The sequence below is a fragment of the Triturus cristatus genome, chromosome 1_2 (genome assembly GCF_964204655.1).
Source record: "Triturus cristatus chromosome 1_2, aTriCri1.1, whole genome shotgun sequence".
Classification (NCBI taxonomy): domain Eukaryota; kingdom Metazoa; phylum Chordata; class Amphibia; order Caudata; family Salamandridae; genus Triturus; species Triturus cristatus.
This window is the reverse complement of record NC_140580.1, coordinates 890,702,190-890,728,973: the sequence shown is the minus strand read 5'-3', so window position 1 is coordinate 890,728,973 and position 26,784 is coordinate 890,702,190. Positions and strand designations below refer to the sequence as shown.

General features: G+C 48.1%; 1 protein-coding gene across 2 annotated transcripts in view; it reads left to right on the top strand.

The window, feature by feature from the left end:
* Positions 1-2,079: 2,079 nt before the first annotated feature.
* Positions 2,080-26,784, top strand: part of LOC146868234 (collagen alpha-1(XII) chain-like) — a 324,949-nt gene continuing 300,244 nt past the window's right edge. Inside the window, exon 1 of one of the 2 annotated variants that reach the window (XM_085609539.1) lies at positions 2,080-2,334. In XM_085609539.1, coding sequence (XP_085465665.1) covers positions 2,262-2,334 — 73 coding nt within the window. In that variant the 5' untranslated portion in view covers positions 2,080-2,261. The remainder of the gene's footprint in view (positions 2,335-26,784) is intronic. The other variant, XM_085609543.1, reaches the window with a different exon arrangement.

The following is a 26,784-nucleotide window of genomic DNA, read 5'->3' as shown; positions in this document are numbered from 1 at the left end:
ACAGTCCAGCCCGAACTGCCAAGCCATGCCTTCCCTGGACCGGAAACAAGCTTCCTAGGACCGGTTTCTGGCATTTCAGCCGTCTTCAGCCAGGCTTGCTTGAATCCAGTGGCAAAGTGAGCAAGGGACTCACGTCTGAGCACACCATGTCAACTTATGGCGAATAAAGCGGTACAAAAGGGGGTGGTGATGGACGGAGCATCAGAACCAATCAAACACTCACACCCATTCAACAGATCTGGGTTTGATCCATCACCGTTCTTTAGCCCACTCTGCCACCCCAGTTCAGACATGGCCATATGCAAATCAGTCTGACCCTGTGCCTCACGGGAACAGTCCAGCCCGAACTGCCAAGCCATGCCTTCCCTGGACCGGAAACAAGCTTCCTAGGACCGGTTTCTGGCATTTCAGCCGTCTTCAGCCAGGCTTGCTTGAATCCAGTGGCAAAGTGAGCAAGGGACTCACGTCTGAGCATACCCTGTCAACTTATGGCGAACAAAGCGGTACAAAAGGGGGTGGTGATGGACGGAGCATCAGAACCAATCAAACACTCACACCCATTCAACAGATCTGGGTTTGATCCATCACCGTTCTTTAGCCCACACTGCCACCCCAGTTCAGACATGGCCATATGCAAATCAGTCTGACCCTGTGCCTCACGGGAACAGTCCAGCCCGAACTGCCTCCAACAGAAGCCTAATGGCATTGTCTCCTCTGTCTATCGTCGACAAGCTGGACATCGCTCTCTCCAGCAAGTAACCAGCTAAGCTAATCACAGCACAAACTGGCAAAAAGCTATCTGCCAGGTACCAGCCACTATGTCACCAAGACAAAATGGTGACTGCTACCGCAAAATGGCAGAATACCTACCCCATATCTATTAAGTAGCCCCAAAACAGCCCAAACCCCGAGCAGTCGTCCGACTGTTCCACTTCCCCAAAATACTAGGTGGCAATAGCGGCCAGTGTCAGAGGAGAGGAGTGAGCAGTGACGGCCCGTGTAGGGCGTTTTACCGGGGCGGTGACGTGGCGCAGAGGAGGGGCAGGGTGGGGGGTTGCAAAATGCGACAAACGGACGATTTCAGGTAAGTTGCAAAAAAAATTAATAAAACGAATTTTGTTGCGCGCGCTGCATCGCATTTGGCGATGCAGCGCGCGCAACGAAATTCGTTTTATTAATTTTGTTCGTAACTTACCTGAACTCGACCGTATGCCGCATTTTGCAACCCCCCACCCTGCCCCTCCTCTGCGCCACGTCACCGCCCCTTTAAAACGCCCTACACGGGCCGTCACTGGGAGTGAGGCGGGTGGGGGGAAGGCGACATACAATGAAAAAAAGGAGAAAAAAAAGAATTTACCTGCAGTCTGCTACATCTCCGTCTTCTGCTCTTCTTGTGGCTCCACTGCAGGCAGAGGCTCACAGACTCCCCTGCGGCCAATCCCGAAGCTGCTCTCACGCATGACAGCAGCTTCAGGATTGGCCTGAGAGCCATGATTTGCGCTCCCAGGGAGAGTGGGAGCCTGTGCTTTGCTGTCTCCACCTCAACAACGCAACCGGGTGTGAGAGAGCTTCAATGCGCATGATGGTTTGGCGGGCCTGAAGACGACTGGCCAAACCGTCATGCGCACTAATAAGAGTGCACACCACTTCCTGTGGTGCCCGCTTCCCACTCGCCCCACACCCACTACCCCGGGAAACAAAATAAAACGATAATAAACCTAGGGTTAATATCTTTTGTGTTTTTTACGTTGCTGGCAGGTGGCAGGGGGGACACTCCTCCGTCATAGCGGAGGACCCGCCCCCGGGGCAGACCTCCCTGTGGTCAGCTGCCAGCCCAAATCCCCCCTGAACACACTTGGATTTACAAATTGTACTGTAACACAGATTTACACATTTTACTGCAAGAAACACAGACTTGTCACTTTCACAGAAGCAGTTCAGACTTGCAAGTAAGTGTTCCAGAAGCAGCCAGACTTCCCGGGCTCCCTGGAGACATCAGTTTGAAAGTTTCAGCGGCTGGTGGGTGGTGCGGGAGGCAGGCAGGCCACTCCTGCCGCCGCTGCCAGGAAGGAACGCATCAGAGCCAGAGAGGGGGGAAGCAGCCTGCCAGGACCGGAGCCCAGCAGAGCGCAGACACCTCCGCCGCCGGCTCAGACATGGGACCCATCGGGAGATGGCTGGCACCCAGCGGCACCCCTTGCCCAGGGTCATGAGCGCCCTGCCCCGTTCCCTGAAATCGAGGCAGCAGAGACCGCGCTGCTATGTCGCCCTGGATTGCCCTATCTCTGTACACCTGGCTGCAGCTGGCCCTGGGACAGAACATACCTGAAGCAGGTGAGACACCCCACCCCTTCATTGTCCTGTGTTTGCAGCAGAGTGTTTTAAATATATTAGCGGGGTTTGACAAGGTAAATATTACTCGGAATGCGGTCCCTGCCGGTGTTTGGTTTTCACATGTGTGCCACCGCCTCAGGGCTGCTGAAAGGGCCGCCTGGCACGTGATTAGATGGTTCAGGAGAGGGGATGGGTTCGGAGCAAACACAGGGAACTCGGCGGACATGGCTGCTGTAGGTCCAAGGGAGGTGGCGGCTCATTCATACTCTCCTGATAAGGGAACCCCCAGGTCAGCGGTGCCGGACGTCGCACGGAGGCGGCTGCAGCGCATTGATAACACTTCAGAAACTTCACCTGCTGGAGTTTGAAAGTTCACGGAGGCGGGCGCCGCCTTTGTCATGGGAACCAAGTGGATAAACGGGGAGAGGGGAGTAGTATACAAACATTCTTCTTTGATCCTAAAAGCCTACGAGGGATAGGCTTCCCTTCCTTGTGAGCAAATTGTAGTTTTAGGAAGGACAGGCAGATAGATGGCTGTACGTGCCTTGCCCATGAATTACTGCCAGAGAGGGGTGTCGGTCCTTCCTAAGGTGCGATGCGTAGGTTGTTTGACGGAGATCACACGTTGAGTATGTATGACACTGGCATCAATAGACGCAGACCGGTTGCAGTGATGTTTTGCGCGAGGCAGCAGCAGCGCGAGCTCGCCCTTGAGTGAGGTGCAGCTCCCTCCCACGCTGAGGAGCAGATGAGAGTTGCCGCAGGGGGAGGGGGGCGCCCTTATGGAGGGGTGGGGCTGCTTGAAGTTGTAGCATGTTTTGGAGACAGCTTTTGAACCTAATCCTTCCAGACTGGCCTCACTCTGCTGCTTTCAGCGTCACCGCATTACAGAATTACAGGGGCCAGGTTTGGAACAGGGGCTATCGCAGGCCCCTGCAGCCCCTGTGGTGCAAAGCGAGCCAAACTCTTCAGGGGCTCCACGAGCCTTGTTGGGGGGGGGGGGGGCGAATATTTGTGAGATATGGAAGCCCAGGGGTCCCTCTTCACATTCTGCAAGGGGCAGCAGAGGGGACAGTACTTCGCGTTACACCGCTGGTTTGGAATCTGTAACACCTGTAAGCATGCTAAAATAGCTCGATGGGTTAACGCACTCGCTGCGCTGAGTAGAGTATAACGTATAAAATACAATCGTAATTAGTTTGTCTTTCTATCGTCTGATGCCAACAGGAATAAGTACTGTTCAGATACCTGTAGCATTTGTTAAGCAGCTCCGAGAACACTGTGACTTCATGAAAAACAATCATTATTAACCGAGAGGCAGATGGAGAACTGCCCTATATTAACAATGAAAGCAACCCACCTCCAGCAACTGATTTTGTCCCGGGTACCTAAAATCGTGATGAATAAATCATCCTCTTTCAGGCCTCTCTTTATATGTGTATTGTGCTAAAATAGCGTCCTGACTCTGCCACTATCTGAAAATGTATGAATATATAGGTTTGTCAATAAAAGAAACGTGTCAGTTGCTTACTGCACCGGTTTTGTGATGCGTTGTTATGTCTTGTTGCTCGTATTTGTATAGCACATATATTGGTATGGCCTCGCAGCGCTGTGCGCTGACTGAAATGTGCGTCTTGTATGTGAAAGCTCTCAAAGCGCCACGTTCTTCTTTCTGTAATTCATTCGTGTTAACACTTTGCTAGAGTAGCTCGCGATGCCCATTAATGCGCCTCTAAGCGCTCTACTCTAAATCAGTACAAAACAATATAAACATTGCTGTCCAGTGTAATCGTACGGTCAGGGTGGGGTGCTGACGCCGCTTTAAAAAGTTCGTCACAGTGCATCATGACCACGTGGCTGGACCGGGGGATGCCGACACCCTCTGACAGGAGGAATCCCAATTCTAGAATTTCTCAGACTATGCGGCTTGGGAGGACAGTGTGCGGCTACCGCATGGGCGCCCTGCCTTGTTTACATAGTTACTCAAATGTTGTTGACAGATAAGAGCCGGAAGCCATTGCCGGTCTGCCAAATGCCATGCTTGGTGCAACACAGCAGTCCATGTACGGTCTTCAGTTCTGTCTTTGCCCTCACACCATGAGTACATTATATACATTGAGCACACCTTACCTACTCGAGGAAGGAGGGCGCTGAAATGCTGTAGTACAAATCATTTCTTCTCCAGGTCTATCAATTTGACTCATATTTCGTGACCCTGTGTGTTGTGTGCGCATGGTACAGTGTTTATGTGGCATTTTATATCAGAATTAGGCCTTTTTATAGCGTTGCATTCAATAGGTGTCACAGTTGTCAGTGCAAGACATTCAAGTGATCATCCTCAGAAGGATGAAAGGTTGGGGATGCCAGTTACAGCAACAGGCCCTTTATTCACAGAGCTATGGTGCCTTTCGAACAGAGAAGTACAGGCGTAGATTTGCTGTCTATAGCATAGCAATAATAAACATGTATGAGAGGGGTTTGGCTGGAGACAGGTTATGTATGTGTTCTCGCCAAAAGTTAGCAAAAGTTGCAACTGTTGCCGTGGTTGTCGGCACCGGGCAGCAACATGTCACATCGAAATGGTTGCCTAGCCCTTGTCTCCACCCTGGGTTCAATCTCAACTTCCTCGGCTCACTGAACTGTGACAGCCATTTCACTGCCTGTCTGCACTTCACCTCCTTGATTTGTCAGTGGCCTTTGATTGAGTGGACGCGGCTTTAGGTGGAGTGAGTCGTGCCGGGGCTCATACCTGAAGGTAATTAAAAACTGACCTTGAACCTAGGCATGTCCGTCACTTTACAGTCAAACTGACTTTGAAACAGGTCACTACTGGTCCCCATGGGCGTGTCCTTACCTTTACAGAGAAACACACTGATCTACTAAGCGAGGACTGCACAAACACTTAAGGTGATCCATGTCGGCCATGCAGTCCCTTTTTACATTTCTCGTTTTACTTCATCATGCATCCCCTAAGAGTATTTTCTTTTTCCAGATGTTATGTTCCCGTGTTTTTTCATACATTAGATGACTCTTTTGTGGTGCATACTGTAAACCGATTCACCTCTAGGTTTGTGAGTGAGTTAAGGTTGTGGATGGGTGTATATGAAAGAGCATGCCCGAGAGCTCTGAAGGAAGCTCAAGTTTGTTACAGTGCCTGTTAGTTGGTCATAAAGGTGTTCAGATCACATGCACATCCAAACCTTGGCCCCTCTGCAGATCACACAGAGGGATCGTCCAATATGCGCCAATTGCGAGTCTGAGGGAAAGTGTGTGAAGGAGGCGTACATCTGTTGAAATATTGACAGTGGCCAAGTAAAATCAAATTAAGTGGTTACAGGTGAATGGGAGGGTGGTGTGGGGGAGGTGACGTAGAGGTGATGAAAGGAATTACATACAGTAGGAGAGAGTTAAAACACAGTTCCCTAGAAATATGAAATATACAGAGGAACGATTTCAATACAAAATGGGGGATAGGGGTGTAAGCATCTAACAGAGCCAAGGACTGCAGAGGAAATTGGTGTGGAGGGTAGAGCAGGTGTTATTCAGGCACTCCACAGACCACATACCACTTCTACAGACCGTAGTCATGTTTAATTAACAATCTCTTATTTTCAGAATTGAATCATTTTCAATTTTAAGAATTCACTAGAAAATGATTGTAGTTACTCATTTATTTCATACTGCTAACAAGCGTAGCCAACGGCCGGGCTTGTTTTTGGCATATGTCCAATGCTGTGTTTTATATCTGGATAAATAACAATACAGAGAGAAGCACCCACACACTGCTCAGTGGGCATGCTGCGTAACGAGCCAAATGTTAGTTTGCAAGGTTTGAGCCATGCCCATTATTACATAGGATGAGCCTCTTAGAAAAGAGTACCAGCTATGCTTCTTTGGCCACGCCCCTTTTAGAGACCCACACCTTAATCAGCCCACACAAATCCTCTTATTTTCTTCCGTCATTTAACCCTACCGCTACCTTGGCCCCCACTCACCAAAATACTATTTCTAATAATGTGGCACCTGCTTACTTTAGAATTCCTCTCACCCCCCAAAAACTGAAGTAGATGGTTCTGCTCCCTCTCATAATGACAGCCTATGCTGTGCACTATCCTGCCCTTTGTCCACTGCCCAGAACTGCTGAGTAATCATTAACCCTTCACTCTGCTTCGCACACCACCTTCCGCACATTGCAGATCTCTGCTAATCCAGAGTTCAAACTCTTCAAGTCACTTTCATCTGCTTCAATTTCATCTAAGATATGCATTACATTTTAGAGGCCCTTTGCATCCAGTCTGTTTTATGGGCTCCAATTTCATGTACTTTTTAATATCAGGCATGGAAATTGAATCATATAATGCTCTTCATTGCTGTCGAAATAAAGTAACTATCAGGACAGCTTTTCACATTAAACTAGCCCCCCGCCCCACCATGACGACTAATAGCAGTGCTACTAATAGTACCACTTACACTACATCTACAATTGCCACTATATCTGCTTTCCCTAGCATTACCAACAGTACCAACACCTGTAATACTATCACCAACATCAGATATACTAAAACTACTACTACACCACTACAACACCTACTTCTAACACCAGTATAATCTATTAGACCTGGCTCTTTCTGCAGGGTCACCCCCCCACATTGTTTCGATTTCCTCCACCTTCTTTTGCTGAACTCGGTATTGGCTTTTAGGACTCTGCACTTTTTTTCTCACTAACCAGGGGTAAAGTGAATGAGTTCTCGCCCAATAACATGGTAAACATGGCCTACGTCTGATTGGTACATTCAAAATGCTTGTAAGTCCCTACTGTATGGCACTACATGTACCCGGTATATGTAAATTAAATGCTACTAGTGGGCTGCAGCACTCATTGTGCGACCAACTAAGGTAGTCCTCTAAAGCATGTCTCTGGCCAGCCTCTGTAGTGCGGTTTTAAACTGCCGTTTCGACCTGGCAAAGTAAACAATTTTCTAAGCCTCACCCTTCCTTTTTAGGTCTCGCCTGACCCAGCGCATGCGCTGGTCTGGCGAGACTTATTGAGAGGGCTCCAAAAAGTGCTACCAGGCCAGCCTGGAGCCACAGTGCATGTGCGCGGGCGCGCGCGCAGCGCTTTACCGCGATTATTTTCACTTTAGCGGCCACACGGCCGCTTTGATGTTTGATCGTGATCGCGATCACTTTTACTTTCATGGCCGCTTTGCATAGCCAATGGGTCTCGCTTTTGGGACCTTATAAGTTAGTTATGCAACTGTTGCATGGCTAAACACTTATAAGGTCCCAAAGGCGAGACCTATTGGCTATGCCAATGCTTGTTAGGTTGTGCCAAGAGCGTGCATGCGCTGCCAGTTAAAGCCACTGTAATAAAAATGTACTTATAATTGGTTGGCTTCCACTTTACTCTGATTTCCTTGCTTCTTATTGGTCACACCTCCTACTTCCTGCCAGCTGCTCACCTCCTCCTGCAGTCTTCTTCAGGCTTCACTCCATGCTGTGGAGCATGGACCTAGCACAGCTTCCTGTTTGCGGCCAGTGTCCTTCCGCTGGCCACATGCTGCTCCAGGCACTTTTTTATAACTTTTGTGCATGCACTCTAAGGCCTCCCCCACTCCGTTATTTGTTTTTCCCCACCCCCTGCTGACCTTTTACACACCACTACCCCCGCTGTCTGTTTCCACCCCACCTATTGTACCTTCAACCTCGTCCGTTTTCCATCACCCACATTTGGTTTCCCTCCTCACCCTCTGCTGTCTGTTTTGCCCCCTGCTGTCCATTTTATTTCCGCCACTGTTCTCCCTTGTGTTGCTAAACGCGCCCTGGGCACTGTTTTTAAACAAACGCTAAACAAGCATGAGTTGCTGTGCAACATGTCTTAAATGAAGAAAAAAAACGCTATTAGATAGTAAATGCTGCCTGCTTCATAGCACTTTAAAAAAAGATTTAATCCATGCTCACACTGCTGTGTAAACTGTCTAAAAAAACATTGACAAAACCAACAGGTCTTGCAAAGGCAAACCTATTGGCTTTGCCAATGCCTGTTAGAACGTATCAATCACCAATCCGATAAACAGCAATTTGCTAGAAGCCATAGCCTGTCTTTTGACCTCTGTCTTTGAAAGAACAAATGGGAAAGATAAACACAGAATGAAAGGCATCTTTATTTATTGCTCTGACTTTCCGACCCATCAGAAATCAGCTGGTAACGCACCAGAGGGTCGTGACGGATAGTTTCGAAAACACCTGACATAAATACTGTGCATCTACTGGGTGTAGTGATATGTTTGTAAACTATATTTAGGACAAGTTATTTAGATCCTGATGATGATATTCTGGTTCCAGACCTTAGTAGACATTGCCAACATGAAATCCAACCATTTCCTAACCTGATAATGGTTGGATATTTTCTAGTACAGGATGGGAATAAAATGTAAAATGTAAATTTGATACTTGTATAGCGCACTACTCACCCGCGAGGGTCTCAAGTCACTTGTACAAATACCGCTGTGGAACCCATCCTGGCTTTCCCTGTGAGGCGTCCACTCCTGGCCACCCCCAAGGTGGAGGCCAGGCATCCTTAGCGTTGTGGGGGCTGTAAGCAAGCTATTGCCAAGAGTTGCACTCCATGATTGGAATAGGCACCGAGGCGAGGTCGTGGAGGGGAATTGAACCCTGGTCCCAGGCTAGACCTCTGCATCAGGGTCTGCCTCTCTAATCATTGAGCCACACTTCTCCACATAAGAATAAGAAGAGATCATCCCAAGATTTGGTGGTGGTTTGAGGGAAGGGCTTTGTCTACAAGTGGAGAAAGCACAGAAAGATACATACTTTTGAACATTTGACTGCCCTTCTTCACCCTGCAATGCTGGATGCTATGTGCAGTTCTGGACATGGGAATAGGCAGCCTTAAATAAGTAGCATGATAGGTACATTAGTGTGCCTGGAAACCTGCACATGGTGTATCTTTTACATCTGTACTATTACACCTATTTTGAGAATAGCAAAAAAGTTTAAAAGTAAATGTAGGCTTCTTCGTAGAATTCCGCCCGTACCTCAATTCAATCTTTGCGAAACTGCCCCTTTAATGTAATATCTCTGACTACTACATACATACTTTCATCAACGTTCTCCACATCTCTGTTCCTCCTCACGTCACAGGAATAGCAAATTCCCAGTAATGTAAAGTGAGGGTTTGCCCACAGAGCCCTTGACTTGTAAGCTGTCTCCTCAGCCTTCCCATCCTTTGCCCTTGCTCGCCTTACTCACTGGAGCAGACCCACCATCTAGTAAACAGTTTCTTAGTTAATAAGAATTTCCTCTGTACTTTGTCCCACGTTAGCCCATTCCATTGACTCCCCAATCTAATTCCTTTTGGTTAGCTCCCCCCCACAGCAGTTCTAGCAACAACCACACATTTTTAATTTATTAAAGCCCCTGTATGTGCCTATTCACCCCACAATTTATACCGCCAATAAGTAATGCCATTCAAGTAAAAGAACAACCGTTTCAACTATTGAACGTTGTAGTAACATCTCTTTGTTTTGTTTTCAAAATTATTTCCTTAGGAATTCCACTTTAAGAACAAATTGCTATTTTTTGAATATTACATTTTCAATAATTTTCTGGACCTGGGCAATATCCTTAGAGTAAGTCTTGTGGCTGGGAATGGACGCCTGAATGGCATTCCAAGCTTTCTAGGTTTTATTCGTGATACTTCTTGAAGCGAACCACCGAAAAGATGAGCCATGGCCAGGGTTACACAAGTGAGTATTTGCATGCACGCGCCAATGTTTATGTTCGTGCCTTTGAGGTGCGTTAATGGTGAATGGATGATGAGGGTTTAAGGGATTGTCCCTCAGGTCTGGTACTCAATCCTGCATTCTGGCAGCCATCTTTGGCATCAGATGGGACTCTACGGCATAATGGGACAATGAGGGCGTCAAAGACAACCCACACGTTGTTGAAGATAGGGCGGGCGTAAGGTGACCACTACTGGTATAATGGTGGGTCTGTCATATGTTGGCAATCACTTGGACATTATGGTAATTTACTAATCCAAGTGCATCTCGGGGCACTTGACCCACTCCCGGCAGATACATACAAGGTGCTTTCTATTCTCCTCTTGGGATTCTTTCATTGTTTTTCAAGTGTACCTCACTGATGTCCTCTGGAATTGTGGGGCAATGTCTCTGAAATGAAGGCGTCTATGTACTCATGAAAACACCTAATTAAGCTTGCATGGGGCAAAGCATCGACAAACTTCAGCTCGTGGATTGACTGGCGCAACATTTTCACCCGTTTACAGTTGGATTCTGTATCCACATAGGATCTTCATTTGATTGCTAACAATTCAGCTTGACATCTGAATTGTTGTTATTTTTTGTTGATTTAAGGGTACCTACCAGCATACACACCTTTCTCTGAGCAATGAATTGCCTGCATTGATACATTGAGAACTTACACCATATATGATGAGCTTTGTAAATCGATTGCAAAAAAATGAAAATAAATTTTGCTGGTCCATAAAGAATTACTCTTTGAAGACGATACATGCTTAGGCCTCCTTTATATTTTTCACATGACACTGGTGAATAGATGTTTTTCAAATCCAAAAGTATATAAAAGTGTGTGGAAGGATTTCCTAGATAACTATTGTGCGTAAAAATTAGAATGCACAGGTTTTCCTTTTAGGAATATAGTATTACCCTGTAGTATCCTAAAGGATGTTCCTTAAGAGCATCCCACACTCCTGGATGTCCAAGATTCTAGTCACTATCATGGTCTATGGTGGAGATATCTAGCATAAAGATGACCATATGGGTGACAGGAATCGGTCCAAGCTTAGGAGAATATATTTCTAGGGCATAAGAAAGCCATCTCAACAAAAAATGTGGCCCTGTGTCATGGCAGCCATCTTTGGCATTGTGTGGTCATCTTTTGCATTATTTCGCTTACCAATAGAAAATAGCAACCAGGCTGCAAATTGTCATCCTCGGCATACTTTGGGCATCCCTGGCATTATGGAAGCCACCTCAAACAAATGGGCAACCTGGCATAACGTGCTACTCCTGGCACAATGGTGGCCCTGGTGTAATATGTGCATAGCATGCATTCTGGGAGAATCCTTGGCTCTTCCAGACATTATAGAGGTCTTGACACATGACCCTCATTGCTGGTGTAATGTCAGCATCCTCATTGCTGGTGTATTGTCAGCATCCTTCATAATACTGTGTCCATCCTTGGCATAATTATCCCCATCACAGGTAAAGCAGAGTTTAACCCCAGGGTAATAGAGTTGCCATCCCTGAGACAATGTAGCCCTGACATAAGATGGTTAGTTTTGGCATACTGTGTGTGTCCAGGGAGTTTTGGTGACCATCTCTTGCATATGGAAGACATTCATGCATGATGGTGGCCATCTCATGCATGGTAGTGGATGTTCCATGTATAATGGTAGCCACCCCTTCCTTCTTGAGCACTTTTCTGAATGAGGTGGATTTCTTTATTTTTAAATATATTGTATGCATGCCAAGCATGTGATGGTGATACATTACCACTGACACAAAATGTGTTAATGTTGGGCGATAGTGCGTGTGAGAATTTGATAAAAAAAAGAAGCTGATATTTTGGATCTGAGACATGACATGAAAGCATGTCATCATCTGCAGAGATATTGGTTTTTATGACATCACGATTATTGTAGCTGTGTGAAATACTTCTGATGCCTTAATCTGTAAGGTATCTGTAACGTCAGTGCTATCTCTATATTGCATGATATGTATATTGCCTAGAATGTGAGATATGTCTAACCCTAGGGTTGGTCCACCTGTCTGCATCCAGAGTGTGAGATCTGAGTACAGGGTTGGAGTTGGAACTGGAAATGAAAAGATAACGTCTCGGTCATGATGTATGACTTGTCATCCAGTGAAAGTGAGCAGAATAGGAAATGGAAGGGATGGTAGAAGCGAAGGCATATGTTATAAGAGGATCATGGCAAATTGCATACACAGACAATTAGGTTTGCCCAGTTTTTGTGGAAATTGTTCTGAAAAAGACACCATTCTCTTCCAAAGATTTCTTGGAAGTTGAACCCACTTCCATCTTTTTGGAGGGTTGAGCTTGATTGGCACACAGTGAACATATTAAAATATTTAATACGTTTCTTTTGAGGACCGCTTGTGCAGGATCACTCCAAGGATGCTGTGAGGGGCCGTCAGGGTTCGAGACAGCTATCTGAGTTCCACCACAGTCTGCCCCTTCCCTTTCAAAGTAAATATTTCGATATGAATTTCCTATCCCTTTTTCTGATTTACTTGGCGACGTTTTCGGATTCCCTCTGCACCTTGTTTGTACTGCTTGTGAAGGACTCTTGCAAAATAAGCCTAATGGAACATTCTTATGCTTGTACAGCTGGTTATACAACTACGGGAAGTGCTTAATTTGTCAATAAAAATGAGTACCGCTGCCCAGAATTCTATTGACATAAAAACTAGAGAAGTTTCGGTTTCAATCAGACAATGCGCAGAGCATGAGAAACGGTTGCAATCACTATTATCACAGTTTAGTGTGTCAGCTCTGCTTACAAACAAACATTGGCAAAGCCAATAGATCTGGCTTTGACAATGCCTTTTATGCATGCTGTACAGCGTCAGCAAAATGCGGCGCAGCATGACGGAAACGGGTCAAAATCGTGTGCTATAACAAGGCCGCATTGTTTTGCAAGCAAGTGCATCCTCTGTTACGTATGGTCGTTTATGAAAGGGCGTGGGTGCCACTTTTTCTTTATTTACCCATGGGGATGAATCGTTAAGTAAATAAAAAATAGCAGTGTTAAGTTGATTACAAATGGCAAAAGACACACAATTGATGGACGGAATGCAGAACAAATCAAAACATTCACCCCAAGTCAAGAGATCTGGGTTAAATCCATCATTCTTTTGCTCACCATACCACCCCAGTTTAGACCTGGCCATATGCAAATCAGTCTTGACCCTGTGCCTCATGGGAACAGTCCAGCCCGATCTGCCAAGCTAGGTCCTCCCTGGACCAGAAACAAGCATCCTAGGACCGGTTTCGGGGTTTCGCCCCTCTTCAGCCTGGATAACTTGATTCCAGTGGCACAGTGAGCCCTGGACCCACATCTGGGCATACTCACTTAGGGTGAGAAAGCAAAAGACACACAATTGATGGACGGAATGCAGAACAAATCAAATCATTCACCCCCAGTCAAGACATCTGGGTTAAATCCATCATTATTTTGCTCACCATGCCACCCCAGTTTAGACCTGGTCATATGCAAATCAGTCTTGACCCTGTGCCTCATGGGAACAGTCCAGCCCGAACTGCCAAGCCAGGTCATCCCTGGACCGGAAACAAGCATCCTTGGACCGGTTTCGGGGTTTCAACCCTCTTCAGCCAGGATGGATTTAGGCCCAGATCTTTGTACTGGGGTGAATGTATGACATTGTTCTGCATTCTGTCCATCAATTATTGTTTTTGCATTTGTCACCCCGAGTGGGACGGGTATGCCCAGATGTGGGTCCCGTGCTCTCCATGCCACTGGAGTCAAGCTATCCTGGCTGATGAGGGCTGAAAGCCCGAAACCGGTCCTAGGATGCTTGTTTCCAGTCCAGGGAGGACCTGGCCTGGCAGTTCGGGCTGGACTGTTCCAATTGTGCGCAGGGTCAAGACTGATTTGCATATGGCTGGCTCCAAACTGGAATGGCATGGTGAGCAAAACAACAGATGGATTGAGGCCCAGATCTTTGTACTGGGGTGAATGTATGACATTGTTCTGCATTCTGTCCATCAATTGTTGTTTTTGCATTTGTCACCCCGAGTGGGACGGCTATGCCCAGACATGTGTCCCATGCTTTCCATGCCCCTGGAGTCAAGCTATCCTGGCTGATGAGGGCTGAAAGCCCGAAACCGGTCCTAGGATGCTTGTTTCCAGTCCAGGGAGGTTCTGGCCTGGCAGTTCGGGCTGGACTGTTCTCATTGGGCGCAGGGTCAAGACTGATTTGCATATGGCTGGGTCCAAACTGGAATGGCATGGTGAGCAAAAAAACCGATGGATTTAAGCCCAGATCTTTTTACTGGGGTGAATGTATGACATTATTCTGCATTCTGTCCATCAATTGTTGTTTTTGCAAACTACAAATGGCTGCTTAGTCCTCTGCAAAAAAAAAACTAATCAATGTAAAAAAAGACTGATTGTGTAGAAGAGGCAGTAACAGGAAGGGGGGCTGCAACAGGAGTGGGAGGGTGGGAGGAGGCAGCAAGGGTAATAGGCAGGTAGAAGGGTGTAGCAGCGGGGAGCAGGTGTACTCGACGGAGAAGCATACAAGTGAGAAAGCAACAAGGCGCGGAGTAGCTCACGGGGAATAGAGAGTAACAGAGAATGACAGAGGAGAGAGAAAAGAGGTACCCAATGGAGACAGCTGGGAAACACATGCACTCTCATGGCGCGCTTAACTAAACGGAAAAATGTAGCTCACAAAAGTAAGCAGTTGGTGGACAGAAGCAAAGAGGCTATGCTCCGGGAGAAGGACAAACGCAGAGCCAAGGGGCAAACCTCATCCAAAGGCAATTGGCAGTTGTAGTGCCGCTAGAATGTGGGCGACACCACACGCACAGAGGTGGTAGTTGGCGAGCCCCCCCAGACACAGACAATAAATAGCCTGGAGAGCCGGGCATGGTTAAGTTGAAAAGTAACCTCGACCCCAAACACTGTGTCCGTGTATTTATTGTGGGGACACACCACGTGCACGGGCCTGCACTTAACTTTACTTTGTCTCAAGCAGAGAGTGTAATTCATATTTGTTTTATACCAGCTTGATCCATTTTGTTTGCCTTAAATGTCTTGTTTTGTTACTAATGTGTGTAAGATGCAAAGAGCTGTCTTCGTTACTGTACCCAGGCTATGTCCAGGACGTGGTGGTGGAGACCCCTGAGTAACCAGAAACCATTAGCGCTATGGTGCCATCCTTACCAGGTGATATGGTGTCATCAGAGGCATTTACACCAAGATACCATCAAAGCCAGGAAGCCATCAAATCAACTGTGCCACTAGAACCACTGAACCTTTTTAAGCTATGATGCCACCAACCCATATACTCTACGCCTAGGGTCATGGGAGTTAGGAGGCTATCAAAGACTAACCAGAAAACTGGAAGGTAGTTGATTTATGGTGCCTTCAAACATGGGAGCCATAATAGGTTTTGGCCCATTAGGACCTTTCGAGTTATAATACCATTGGAAATAAGAAGTAATTTAAGATAATCCTCCATTGGGCCAGGGGACTATGAAACCTATGACTTGAAACCGGAGAGTCGTATGAGCTGCAGCACCAGGTAAGCAGGGGAGCTGTTAGAGCTCTTGGGTCATTGGAAGCCAGGGGCCATTTGAGCTCCAGTACCAATGACTCCAGAGTGACATTTGAGCTATAGAGCCATCTTACCCAAGGGCACAGTCAAAGCTAATGCTGCTATGGCAGCTAAGAGTTCCATTAGAACCTTGGGTACCACCGGAGCCAGAGAAACCAGGGATTCATTGAAGCGAGGGCACCACTGGAGCGAGAGCGCTAGCCGAGTTAATGCACTGTTGGAGACATGCTGTCAGTAGATACACTGCAACCATCAGAGCTAAGGCACAACCAGAGCACCACTGAATCATACTGTATGGCAGCATATGGGGCAATCAGCGACAGTCTTGCCATAGGAGTGATGGTGCGACAGGACCAACTGGAGCCCAAGTGGCACCATGAACACGGGGCGCCTCCAAAGAGTGGGTCAGGGTTCAAAGCGCCCCACAAAAATCAAAAGTTCTTCCATTGCCTCAGACATTTAAAGAACATAAAATTAGCAAGTATGGTGTGTGTCAATCATCTTGGAAAGGGCGCCTACAAACTCCCGACTTTCCTATAGGTAGGTTCAGCTCTAGCTACCAGTAAAATCCACCGTTTTCAAAATCACCAACATTCACATCGAAAGCGTGAAAGGTGCGAGCCTGGAGAGTGGAGACCAAAGTCCAGCCGAAGCTCGCTTTGAACAGACACTTTCCACTGCGCCTCTGTGCTCCGAAGGTGTTTGTGAAAATGCATAAATATATTTTTTGCTGGCATTCTTCCATTAAGTGCTTGTGCCAGATGTCCGGGATTTACGCCAGGCATTGAGGGGGCGCTCGTTGACGACTTAGGAAACGCCAGTGGACGCCAAATGACTTCCCGCTATTGTTCATTAAAGTGGATTTAAAAATACCGTTTTATTTCATAATGCGTGCCAGGAGTGTTTTTTTTCTTCCACTGGGGAATATATCATCTGCGGCAAGTTTGAAAACGAGTGGATGCACCCATGCAGGAAGGAATTAGTCTGACCGCAAAACCTGTGTTTTCGGATACCAGGCCCCAAACGGAGGCCTCAAGGGGTCAAACCCGAACCACAGGGTGCGCGAGCGCGTCCAGAATAACTCATACCTCCGCCATGGTCCTCAGAGGGCGCGAGCATTGACCTGATTAACCACAGGCGTCGAGATAACGCAGACCACACACAGCACAACCACTGGCCTCGGGATGAGTCCGTATAACTCAGACCCCCACCAGAAGCATGAAGGGCACGTGGACCACTCAGACCCTAAACATAGGTCTCGGGGGTGTTCAGAAAGCTCAGGCCACAGCCAGAGTCCTCGGGGTCACGTGGGTCACTCAAGCCACCAGCGTCAGGGCTTTCTGAATACCTAGTCTGATCACATCTGCTGCGTGCCCGCTGTGTTTCTGGATGACTCAGACCCCAGCCACAGACGACAGACCTCAGGGGTGTCGGGGTGACACACATGCAACCGTGTTTTTTTTCGTGCACCCCTGTAAAAGGCCACTGTTATATTCTGGGCCCTAGGCCCACATGATGCAGGAAAGATGACACAGACACCTAGATGGAGTACTGGAAACTAGCCATGAGCACGTGCACTCTGGCTCCTTTATTTGCGGGGTCACCTGACTGGTGACGCCCGTGCTGGATGGGTGAGGGGGTGTGTGTGTAGGCCAGCCCTTGAGGGAGTGGCTGGCAGAAACACTAGACTGTGTCTAGCAGGACACAACATTCCTCCCAAATTTGATTAAAACGAAAAACAACAAACAAGAATCCAACCTATGGGAAGGAATGAGAGGACAACTAAAATAACTGAAGTCTCACAGTTCAGAGATGTAGCTCACAGGACAGCGGTGGACAGGTGCAGCTGGGAGCACCCGGGCATCTTGGCACATGTCCATACTTTAACCAGGCATATCTGGACACAAACATGGTGCTGATGAAGTCCGGACCTTTCAGCTTGGTGCCAGTTGAGGGATAGTCCACCTATGTGATGTTCGTCGGTCCAGCGTACTCTTGCTGTGAGGCAAAAAGTGTCTTGTTGTTCAACATAGGTGCATGAGGAGCGTAGGGGGAGTCCATTGTAAAGCACCGGACGATTATGTCGCTTGATCCTTTGACGACAGTCTTGGCATCCTGTGACCTGTTGAATTCTCGGTTATGTCGCCTGGCTGCTTCCTGGAATCCATTGGTGGAGCAAAGTAAAAAGTCCACCTCTCACGCTCTGGGAGGCCCCTTGGATGAGTTGCCCCAGGACTGCATATGGGCTCTGACTCTGGAGCCACCGCCTCGTCACTCGTGTAAACTTCAGGGGTAGATGTGTCTTGGTCAGAACCAGCTCTCTCTACCAGGATTGGGACATGCGCCAGTTAAACAGATGGTCACTGTATCTTCAGGTCGTCGCTCGGTATGGCAATGGTGCAATACTCGTCGTGATACTTGACGCTCCCGGGATGGTAGTGATGCATATGATAGATGATGGAGTGGCTGTCATGAGACGACTGTACCACAGGTGGTGATGACTGGCAGTGATTTGGGGTGACTGGCGGACCTTTGCCGTCATGATACTCGTCGTATGCTGGGTGCAGCTCTTCTTGTTTGGCATGTGTGTGTGCAAACAGGGATGCCTTTTCCTTTAAGCAGCCGGCGATAGGTGGATGACGGTCACTATGAAGAATGATGTTACTGCACCCCAGTGGCTATTGTATCTTAGATGGTGCACTCAGGTGATGGTGCGAGTACTCGTTCTTGTCCCCTTGTTTCACTGTGGGCGTCTGCAGCAGTCTCACCTCTCCCCGGCCAGCCGCATTTTAAATACGGCTGGCTTCTGGGATACGCATGGTCGACCAGACGCAACGGGAGGACTTCGTCCTCGCAAGTTCTTTTCACTTCAGTTTGCATTGTGAGCAGGGCCCACGCTGCTCATCGGCCCTCCCGCTCATTTCCTTTTACGACCGCACTCGAGGCAGTCACCGCAGCCTCCTTCACTTCACAGCGCTGCGCTGGGGGGCCTGAGCTGGCGCCGCAGACGGCTGGCTCTATCGCAGGCACAATTTCTCTTCCTCGCGGGGGAGTGGGCAGCTACTTGCCTCTTCCTCCTTTCGCAGTGGGCTCACCTTACGCCCGCCGGGTTGTCGCGGGCAGCTCACATGCGGGGTGGGCTCCCGCTGACCGAACGCTCAGTGGGTCGTCGCGACCGATGCGGGTGGGCTCGGATCGGCTCGCTCTTCCTTTGGGCCTCAGTAGGCTGGTGGTCCAGTCACTCGCCTCGCGATGCTTTCTTTGGGTGCTTCGATATAGTCTTTCTTGGGCATCTCAGGTGCGGGGTGGGCTCCTGATCACCTCTTGCACCCCCGGGGCTCTTCACGTGCCCCACGGGTCTTCCGATGATTCCTTCAGCCGCTGCAGGGGGTGCCCTTGACACGGGCCTCACACTTTCTTCTTTTACCAGCAACAAGAGAAAACGGCAGCACACGTGGGATTTGCCAGTGTTATGTTCTGGGCCCTATGATGCAGGAAAGATGACACGGTCACCTAGATGGAATACTGGAAACTAGCCATGAGCACGTGCACTCGGGATCTTTTATTTGTGGGGTCACCTGACTGGTGACACCAGTGTTGGATGGGTGAGGGGGTGTGTGTGTGGGCCAGACCTCGAGGGTGTGGCTGGCAGAAACACTAGACTGTGTCCAGCAGGACACAACAGCCACCTGTTTCTAGGGACCGACCCCAAGAAAAGAGAAACCGTGCCTAGAGCTCCTGCTTCGCCGGTCGTACATGAGTGTTTTCCTGGCGCTGTGGTCCGTTTCCAATCACAGGGCTCTTAGGAGCTGTGTGGCTTTTAGGAGCTGTGCGGCTCTTGCTCAATCACCGAAGCAGGCCAATCTTCATATCTGTAGAAATTGCATGCAGGGGCTTCATTAACCCCCCACACACTTTAGCAGCTTGAGGGCGGGGGTAATCATTGGACTCTCCTGTGTAACATGACACACTCAATTTGTTATTGCCTACTTTGACTTTAACCCGAGTATCTAGTCTGAAAAAAACTCTAAAAACCCCTTGCAGTAGATGGGAAGGGGAATGTAGAGAGGAGAGAGTGAGCAGGAGGTTGGAGAGAGGATGAATGGATGAATTCAGAGATAGGTGCATGAAGAGCAAGATGGAGGGACGGATGTAGAAAGGTAGGGTGTAGAGAAGGTTGTAGAGAGGTGAATGGAAAAGAGGACGAAGCAGTGCATAGAGAAAAGGATCATGGAGAGAAGCATGAATGGAGAGTATGGTGAATTTATGGATAGAATAGATGATGGAAAGAAGCAAGGGAAGATGGGCGGATGAATGGAGCAAAAGAAAGAAGGACTTCAAAAAGGGAGACTGGCTGAAACGGAAAGGATGGCAAAAGGCAAGATGAGAGAACGGATGATAAATAGAAAGAAAGGTGAAGAAAAGGATAGCTGGAAAAAGCAGAAGAATGAAGAAAAGGAAGTACAAACGACTGTAAGAAGAATGGAGAAAAAAAGCATGGGCATATAAGAATTTTAGAATCCTCTCACTGGGAGCAATCTCCTGAACAACTGACCCCCCTCGCTCAGAGCTATTTTGGACGTAGTTCAAGGTAGGGAGATTTTATTTTTCTGGCTACTCTCCTGAGCACAGGAGCAGAACCTCCATACATCACAACTGCATACCTACCAACCCTACTGATTTAGGAGGTAGACAACTGTGTCTTTGGCAGACTTACAACCTACAGATGCGCCTCGGTCATCCTACTGCTTTTAGTGAAGCTTCAAAATGAACTCTGAAGATGTGAAATCCAGTTGTCTAAGCAGGGAAAGAGTAAGAAGTCTCGGAAAGCATTGCAGTGGTATGTGCTTTGTGGCTGCTACTGGAGTTATTGAATGGCATCACTGCAAGCTAAGGCATGTTTGCTGATAAAGCGAAGTTTATGAGGCCGTGGCGACCCGAGCAGGTAAGAGTAGTGAGGTTGTGGGGCCGGGTTGGGGGGAGGATTTCGATGGATGATGACGAGTGAAAATTAAATAAATAATTAATTTACCCTCGTCATCATGCATCAAAATCCCCCCCAAACCCAGCCCCACCGTCCCGCTTCTGTTGATGCGCGGAGTGTGGGTGAGGGAGAAGGAGTAGGAGCGTAATTGTCTGGATGGGTGGTGGAAGTTCAGGCGGTGGTTGATGCAGGATGGTTCTAGGCTGTGTAGAGCCTTGTATCCATGGTTCAGCAGCTTGAACTGGCATCTCTGTACAGGAAGCCAGTGGAGTTCCTTGAGATGGGGGGGGGGGGGGTGAAGTGGGTCCATCGGGGAAGGTTGAGGATGAGCCTGGCCTCTGCATTCTAAATGGTCTGTAGTCTCTGGAGGAGGTGTCTAGCGATCCCTGAGTAGAGAGTGTTGTCTTAGTCCAGTCTAATGGTGTAGAGGGCTTGTGTGACAGTTCTTCTAGTGTTCAGGGGGAGCCACTTGAAGATCTTTCGTAGCATGTGCATAGTGAAGAAGCGGATCTGGGACTCTATGGTGAGCTTGCTGTCAAGGATGATGGTGAGGTTTCTGGCATGGTCCCCGCTGGGAGGGTGCTGGTTCTAGTTTCTAAGGCCACCAGGAAGCGTTCCAGGGAGTGTTGTAGTTGCTGATGATTAGTACTTCCGTTTTATCAGTATTGTGCTTCAGGTGTTTATTTCTCATCCAGTTAGTGATGCTCATTATGCACCTATGAAAACTGGTTCTGTTGGTGGTGGGGGTCCTTGGAGAGGGAGAGGATGAGCTGAGTGTCGTCTGCATACAATATGATGTTGAGTCCGTGGTATCTGACGATGTTGGCCAGGGGCATCATGTAGGTGCTGTAGAGGGTGGGGCTGAAGGGATAACCCCTGAGGGACACCGCAGATGATGTCCTTTGGCTCAGAGGTGAGGGGCGGTAGGCAGACTTCCTCTGTTCTTCCGGTGAGGAATGATCCATCTGAAAGCGTCCCCTTGTATGCCGATACTGTGTAGTCTGGTGATCAGTGTGTGGTGGGATATGGTATCGAAAGCTGCTGAGAGGTTGAGGAGGATCAGGTCTGCAGTCTCTCCTTGGTCGAGGAGGGCTCAGATGTCATTGGTGGCCGTGATCAGGCCGGTCCCAGTGCTGTGATTACTGCAGATCCCATACTGGGAGGAGTCGAGGAGATGGTTCTGCTCAAGTTGTTCAGTGAGTTGTTTGTTGATGACTTTCTACAGGACCTTAGCTCGAAAGGGGAAGATGGAGATTGGCCGGTAGGTCTTGAGTTTGCTAGACTCAGCTGAGTTTGCTGACGGCTTACTGAGTAGGGATTGTATCTCAGTGTTTCCACAATCTTCTGGGAAGGTGGTCGTGGCTATCGAGCTTTGAGCAGCAAGGTGAGTTTGTGGCTGATTCTGTCACTTCCAAGGTTGAAGATGTGGCGTGTGTTGGGGTCCTCGGAGGCCCCTGAGTGGATGGAGTTCATGATGGCAGCTGTTTCCTGGGAAGTAAGCAGGTTCCATATGGTCAGCTGGAGGTCTGTGCTGGTTATGGTGTGGGTGTGTAGGTTGAGGAAGTCTGTTGGCTTGGGCTGGGGTTCAAAGTTTTTGTAGATTGTGGAGCTCTTGTTGTGGAAGAAATTGACGAAGTTGTCACAGAGCTCCTGGTACGAGGTGATGCTGTTCTCTGTGGCTGCGGGGTTGGAGAACCCCTTGACAATGTTGAAGAGTTCCTTGCTGTGGTTGTAGGTGGAGTCAATGCAAGTAGCTAGGGCGTCTCTGTTCCTTTCCCTCAGTAAAGGTTTAGAGAGGTCCGGAAGGAGTTTCGATCGGTGGTGTCTTTGCTAGTGCACCATCTTCTTTTCAGTTGTTTGCAAATGCGTTTTGCTGCTCTATGTTCATCAGTGTACCAGCTGGCCTATTTTGTGAATCTCCTGTGGTTACTGTCCTTGATTAAATCAATCTTGTCTGTGCAGTTCATGATCCAGATGTTATCCTTAAAGTTCCTGACACTCTGTTTATGGGACATGGCGGTGTCAGGAATGAAGCCATTGAGGGCGTCAGTCCATTGGGTCTTGAATATTTTGCTCCCGCAGGTATGGGGTGCGCTACTGAGTGTGGATGGTGTTGTGGCTGGTGTCGTTGAAATGGACCATGTAGTGGCCGGTCCAGGTAAGTTTGGTGACATGGCTGTATTTGACAATGCTGTTGGAGGTGAATATGGGGACCAGCGTGTGTCCTGCAGTGTGAGTGGGGTTTTGGGTAAGTTGGATGAGTGCTGTGTTGGTCATGCATTCGCGGAGGTTGGTGGTGTTGGTGTTGCTTACATCATACAAGGTGGAAATTGAGGTCGCTGAGGAATATCAAGTCGTTGGTGAGGGGGGTATGAGTCCGGTGATGGTTTTACAGAAGCTAGGGCGTGGTCCAGGGGGGCAGTAGTCATGGGTACCTCTGATGGTTGACTGTCCATAAGTTTGGAGCATGAAATTAAGGTGTTCCGTGATCGGAGTGGGGTTGTCCATGGTAGTGGTGCACCGGAAGGTCTCTTTGTGATTCCTCCTCCGGGTTTTTTGATGCGGTCCCGATGGGATCTTGTATCTGTCAAGAACTACTGTGGCGATGTCGGGGGTGGATGAGGGATTGAGCCAAGTCTTGGTGAGAAAAAAGGCGTCAGCTGCGACTGTGCAGATGAGGTCCCACAGTTGCACAAGAAGGGCGTATTGAGGAGGATGCATGCGAGCTGGTGGTGGGGCGCTGTTGCAATGTGGAGGGGGTCTTCACAGTGATGGGTGATTTGTTTGTGGGTGTGCTGTGGCTGGATAAGTTGCAGTGGTTGCAGGTGAAAGGGCCGACTGTGGTAAGAGGGGATGTGCGGTCACAGAGTTGGCTGGGGGATCTTGGGTTCAGGACATGGAAGTCGGCTGTGGTGTATCTGTGGGGGGCATAGAACCTGGTTTCCTGGCGCTGCGCATAGTCCAGGCGGGACACGCACAGACGGGCTTGTCTTTGGCACGGCAGGTACTACGACCACCATTAAGTTGGTCCTGGGGGGATGGAGGGGCGCTGGGTAGTGGTGGGCGGGGCTAGAGATGGTGGGAAACACACACAGGAGAACAGTTAAGGAGCGGGGGAGGTGGGAAGCGGGGGACAGTGGTGGGGATGGAAGGGCAGCAGAAGGCGGGCAACAGAGGCACAACTGAAAGGCAAAAGCAAGAGGCACAGAAACGAGGATGAGAAAATGCAAAGATGCACTAAAATGAGAGTGAAACTGTGCAAAGATGCACAGAAAAGAGAGTGAGAAAGTGCAAAGATGCACAGAAACGAGAGTTAGAAAAAGCAAAGAGGCAACAAAGAGAGAGTAAGAACTGCTAGAGGCACAAGGCGAGATAGAGAAATGCAAAAAGGAGCAACGGAGAGGGTGAGAAATGCAAAATGGCACAAGAGAAAAGGTGAGAGATGCCAAAGGCAAAAGGCACAGAAAGAGAGGGAGAGAAAAATGCACTTGAGTAAAGGCAGAAGAAGGAGAGAGAAATCTGAGTGGAATTGAGAGCGAAGGAAGTCAGCGAGAAGGCAGCTGGATCGGCGGTCGCGTGCATGGCGTGCAGTTGGGTCCTAAAGGGTCTAGACTGGTCAGAGCACCAGTCCAGATGAGTTTGGGAGCCTGGGCCCCTGCTCCCAAACTTGACTCGATGTCATATGGGTTGGATGCCACATGACCCTCTTGGGTCGCGCGGCATATAAATGGACTCCTGCGATGGAATTATCGTGTAATATATAGTTCTCTGTGATGTCATTGCCAGCATAAACATCCTTATACTTAGTGGTTTTGAAACTTGGAAGATCCTACCTCTTTTGCTCGGAGAATATTGATAAGTATGCGAATCTAAAAACATTTCCTATCCTGCGGAGTAAAACAAATTACACCTTCAGTAGGATCCTTTCCTATAGGCTGCATGGCTTCCGTAAAAGGAGTGCTGGCCAGGCAAGGGCATATAGATGGCGCCTGTCAAAAGCCCAGTGAGGATAGAGTTAGGTCAGGAGGGCCTGGCATCTATTTACCTGAACAAGAGTGTTCTTCGACACTGGCCTTTGGCGTTCCGCATGACTTTCGCTGGGATTAAAGATTAAAGTAAGGAATGTGGACGTGGGTCCCCAGCGCACGGCAGCGCAGTGGAGGGCGACAGCCTATGGCAGATCACGTGTTAGTTCAAGGTGACGTTTGGAGTCAGCCAAGTGCACTCACGTAGAGTAGCTTGTAGAAAAGTTCAGGGATTTCGCTAAAAGCCTCTACATATGGATGGTTGGAAGGGCTGGGACAGGGTCAGTTAAGTGTCTGTTCATAGCACACCAACCTGAGACTAGATCGCTCCGAAATAGATATTGGTAAATAACACGTGGTCGAATAATGTCAGCTGCTGCTTCCCTGGGTCTTCTCAAATATCTTTTTTGGGGGGATGCTCACATTGCTAAGTGTCAATGAAGCTCAATGTGTCCTTCTCTTGTGGTCCAAAAACAGGTACAGGTGGCCTTACCTGCGTTGTAAAATACGACTTTGGATGGCTTAAGAACAAACCTAAACCCTAAAGCCCACCTTCTGCCTGAAACAGAACGAGTGCCCCGCCAATGTGTATTGTATATCATTTTTATGTGATTGAACAAATGATGCGATTTATTACTACCACAGTCTGCTTCTGAGCATTGGACCCAAATTTCATCGATATGGTCCAGAAAACTGACCTGAAAAGATCACTCAAATGGCTCAATACAAAGAAGATAGGTTTAATACCTTCCTTTTACTCGCCTACCAGCTGGGATATTAGGCTGGAGGCAAGAGTTCCACATGTAACTCCTCTAGCGCCCAGAGCCCAGGAACCTGAGCCGTAGCATCTTTCAACAAAGTCTCATGGCTTACACCAGTCGGGTGTAAAAATGATCCATTAATTCACAGTAGGATTACTTCTTCACATGAATTGAATACATTGTTTGACATCGCTTGTTTAAAGACTTCCTCAAATTTACATGCAGCATTGAAATGTACTCCCCGAGACACTGGGGCAATCACACAGTATAAAGAAACACTATAAAATGGCAATTAAGGCATGCGCTGGGTCAGGCGAGACCTAAAAATGTGCGGCTCCCCATGGGAGGCATAAAGGAGGTGCAACAAGGAGAAATATGTTTATTCCTCCTCTTTTTTTCTTTTTTCTAAATGCAGCACACATAGGAAAAGAAAAAAGCCTCTTGTGATTGTTTTCGTGAAGGAAGGTTTCCCTTCCTGCACATAAACAATCATCCCTGCAATGCAGACACCCATGCACCATAGCGCAAAGGTGCCTGCAGTGGCGCATAGCAGCACATTGTGCGCCAGTCCGGGGGGAAACGACAGGAATGCCCCGTATCTATTAGATACAGCGCATTCCAACCCTTTTCTTTTACCGTAGGGCAGCGCCGCAGAAAGGACTGCGGGGCTGCCATATGGAAATATCTTGTAAAGAAGGCCCCATTTTATCAATGTACCCTATTTTAATTCTGACAACGCTACAGCTCGTTGAGCTGGGTCGGTCATTTTAACACTATTTTTAGGTAAAAAATTAACATTAGTTGAGCTCGTTATTGGGGAAAAGCAGAGTAGGATCACCATCCATATTCTGAAGGTCAACAAAGCTATAGATAATAGTACATTTTTCATGGATTCTTTCCCTCATGTGGTCCAGATGAACTTATTTACGTTGGACGTTGAGGCCCCATTATTACTAATGTACTGAATTCAGCCAGCAAATCGATTTTACCCAAAGTGTGGCCCAAGTCTGTAGTTGTCTAAATATTTAAGACAAGGATAGGGAAGATTGCGGTATTATCGCCCAATCGCTATGATTGACTCTACCATAAAAATTGCTGGCAGAGTCACCCTGGATTGGTTACTTATTTGGATGAAATAGAAAAATGCCCTGGTAGAGATTCATTACGATTTCAGAAAATGTTTGGCAACAATTGAACAGTGTCTCAATTCACATCTTTTGATTAACAAATACACAGTTGTATCTGATAGAGAATGACACTTGGTCTTTATAGATATAAGCTCGGCCTTTGAC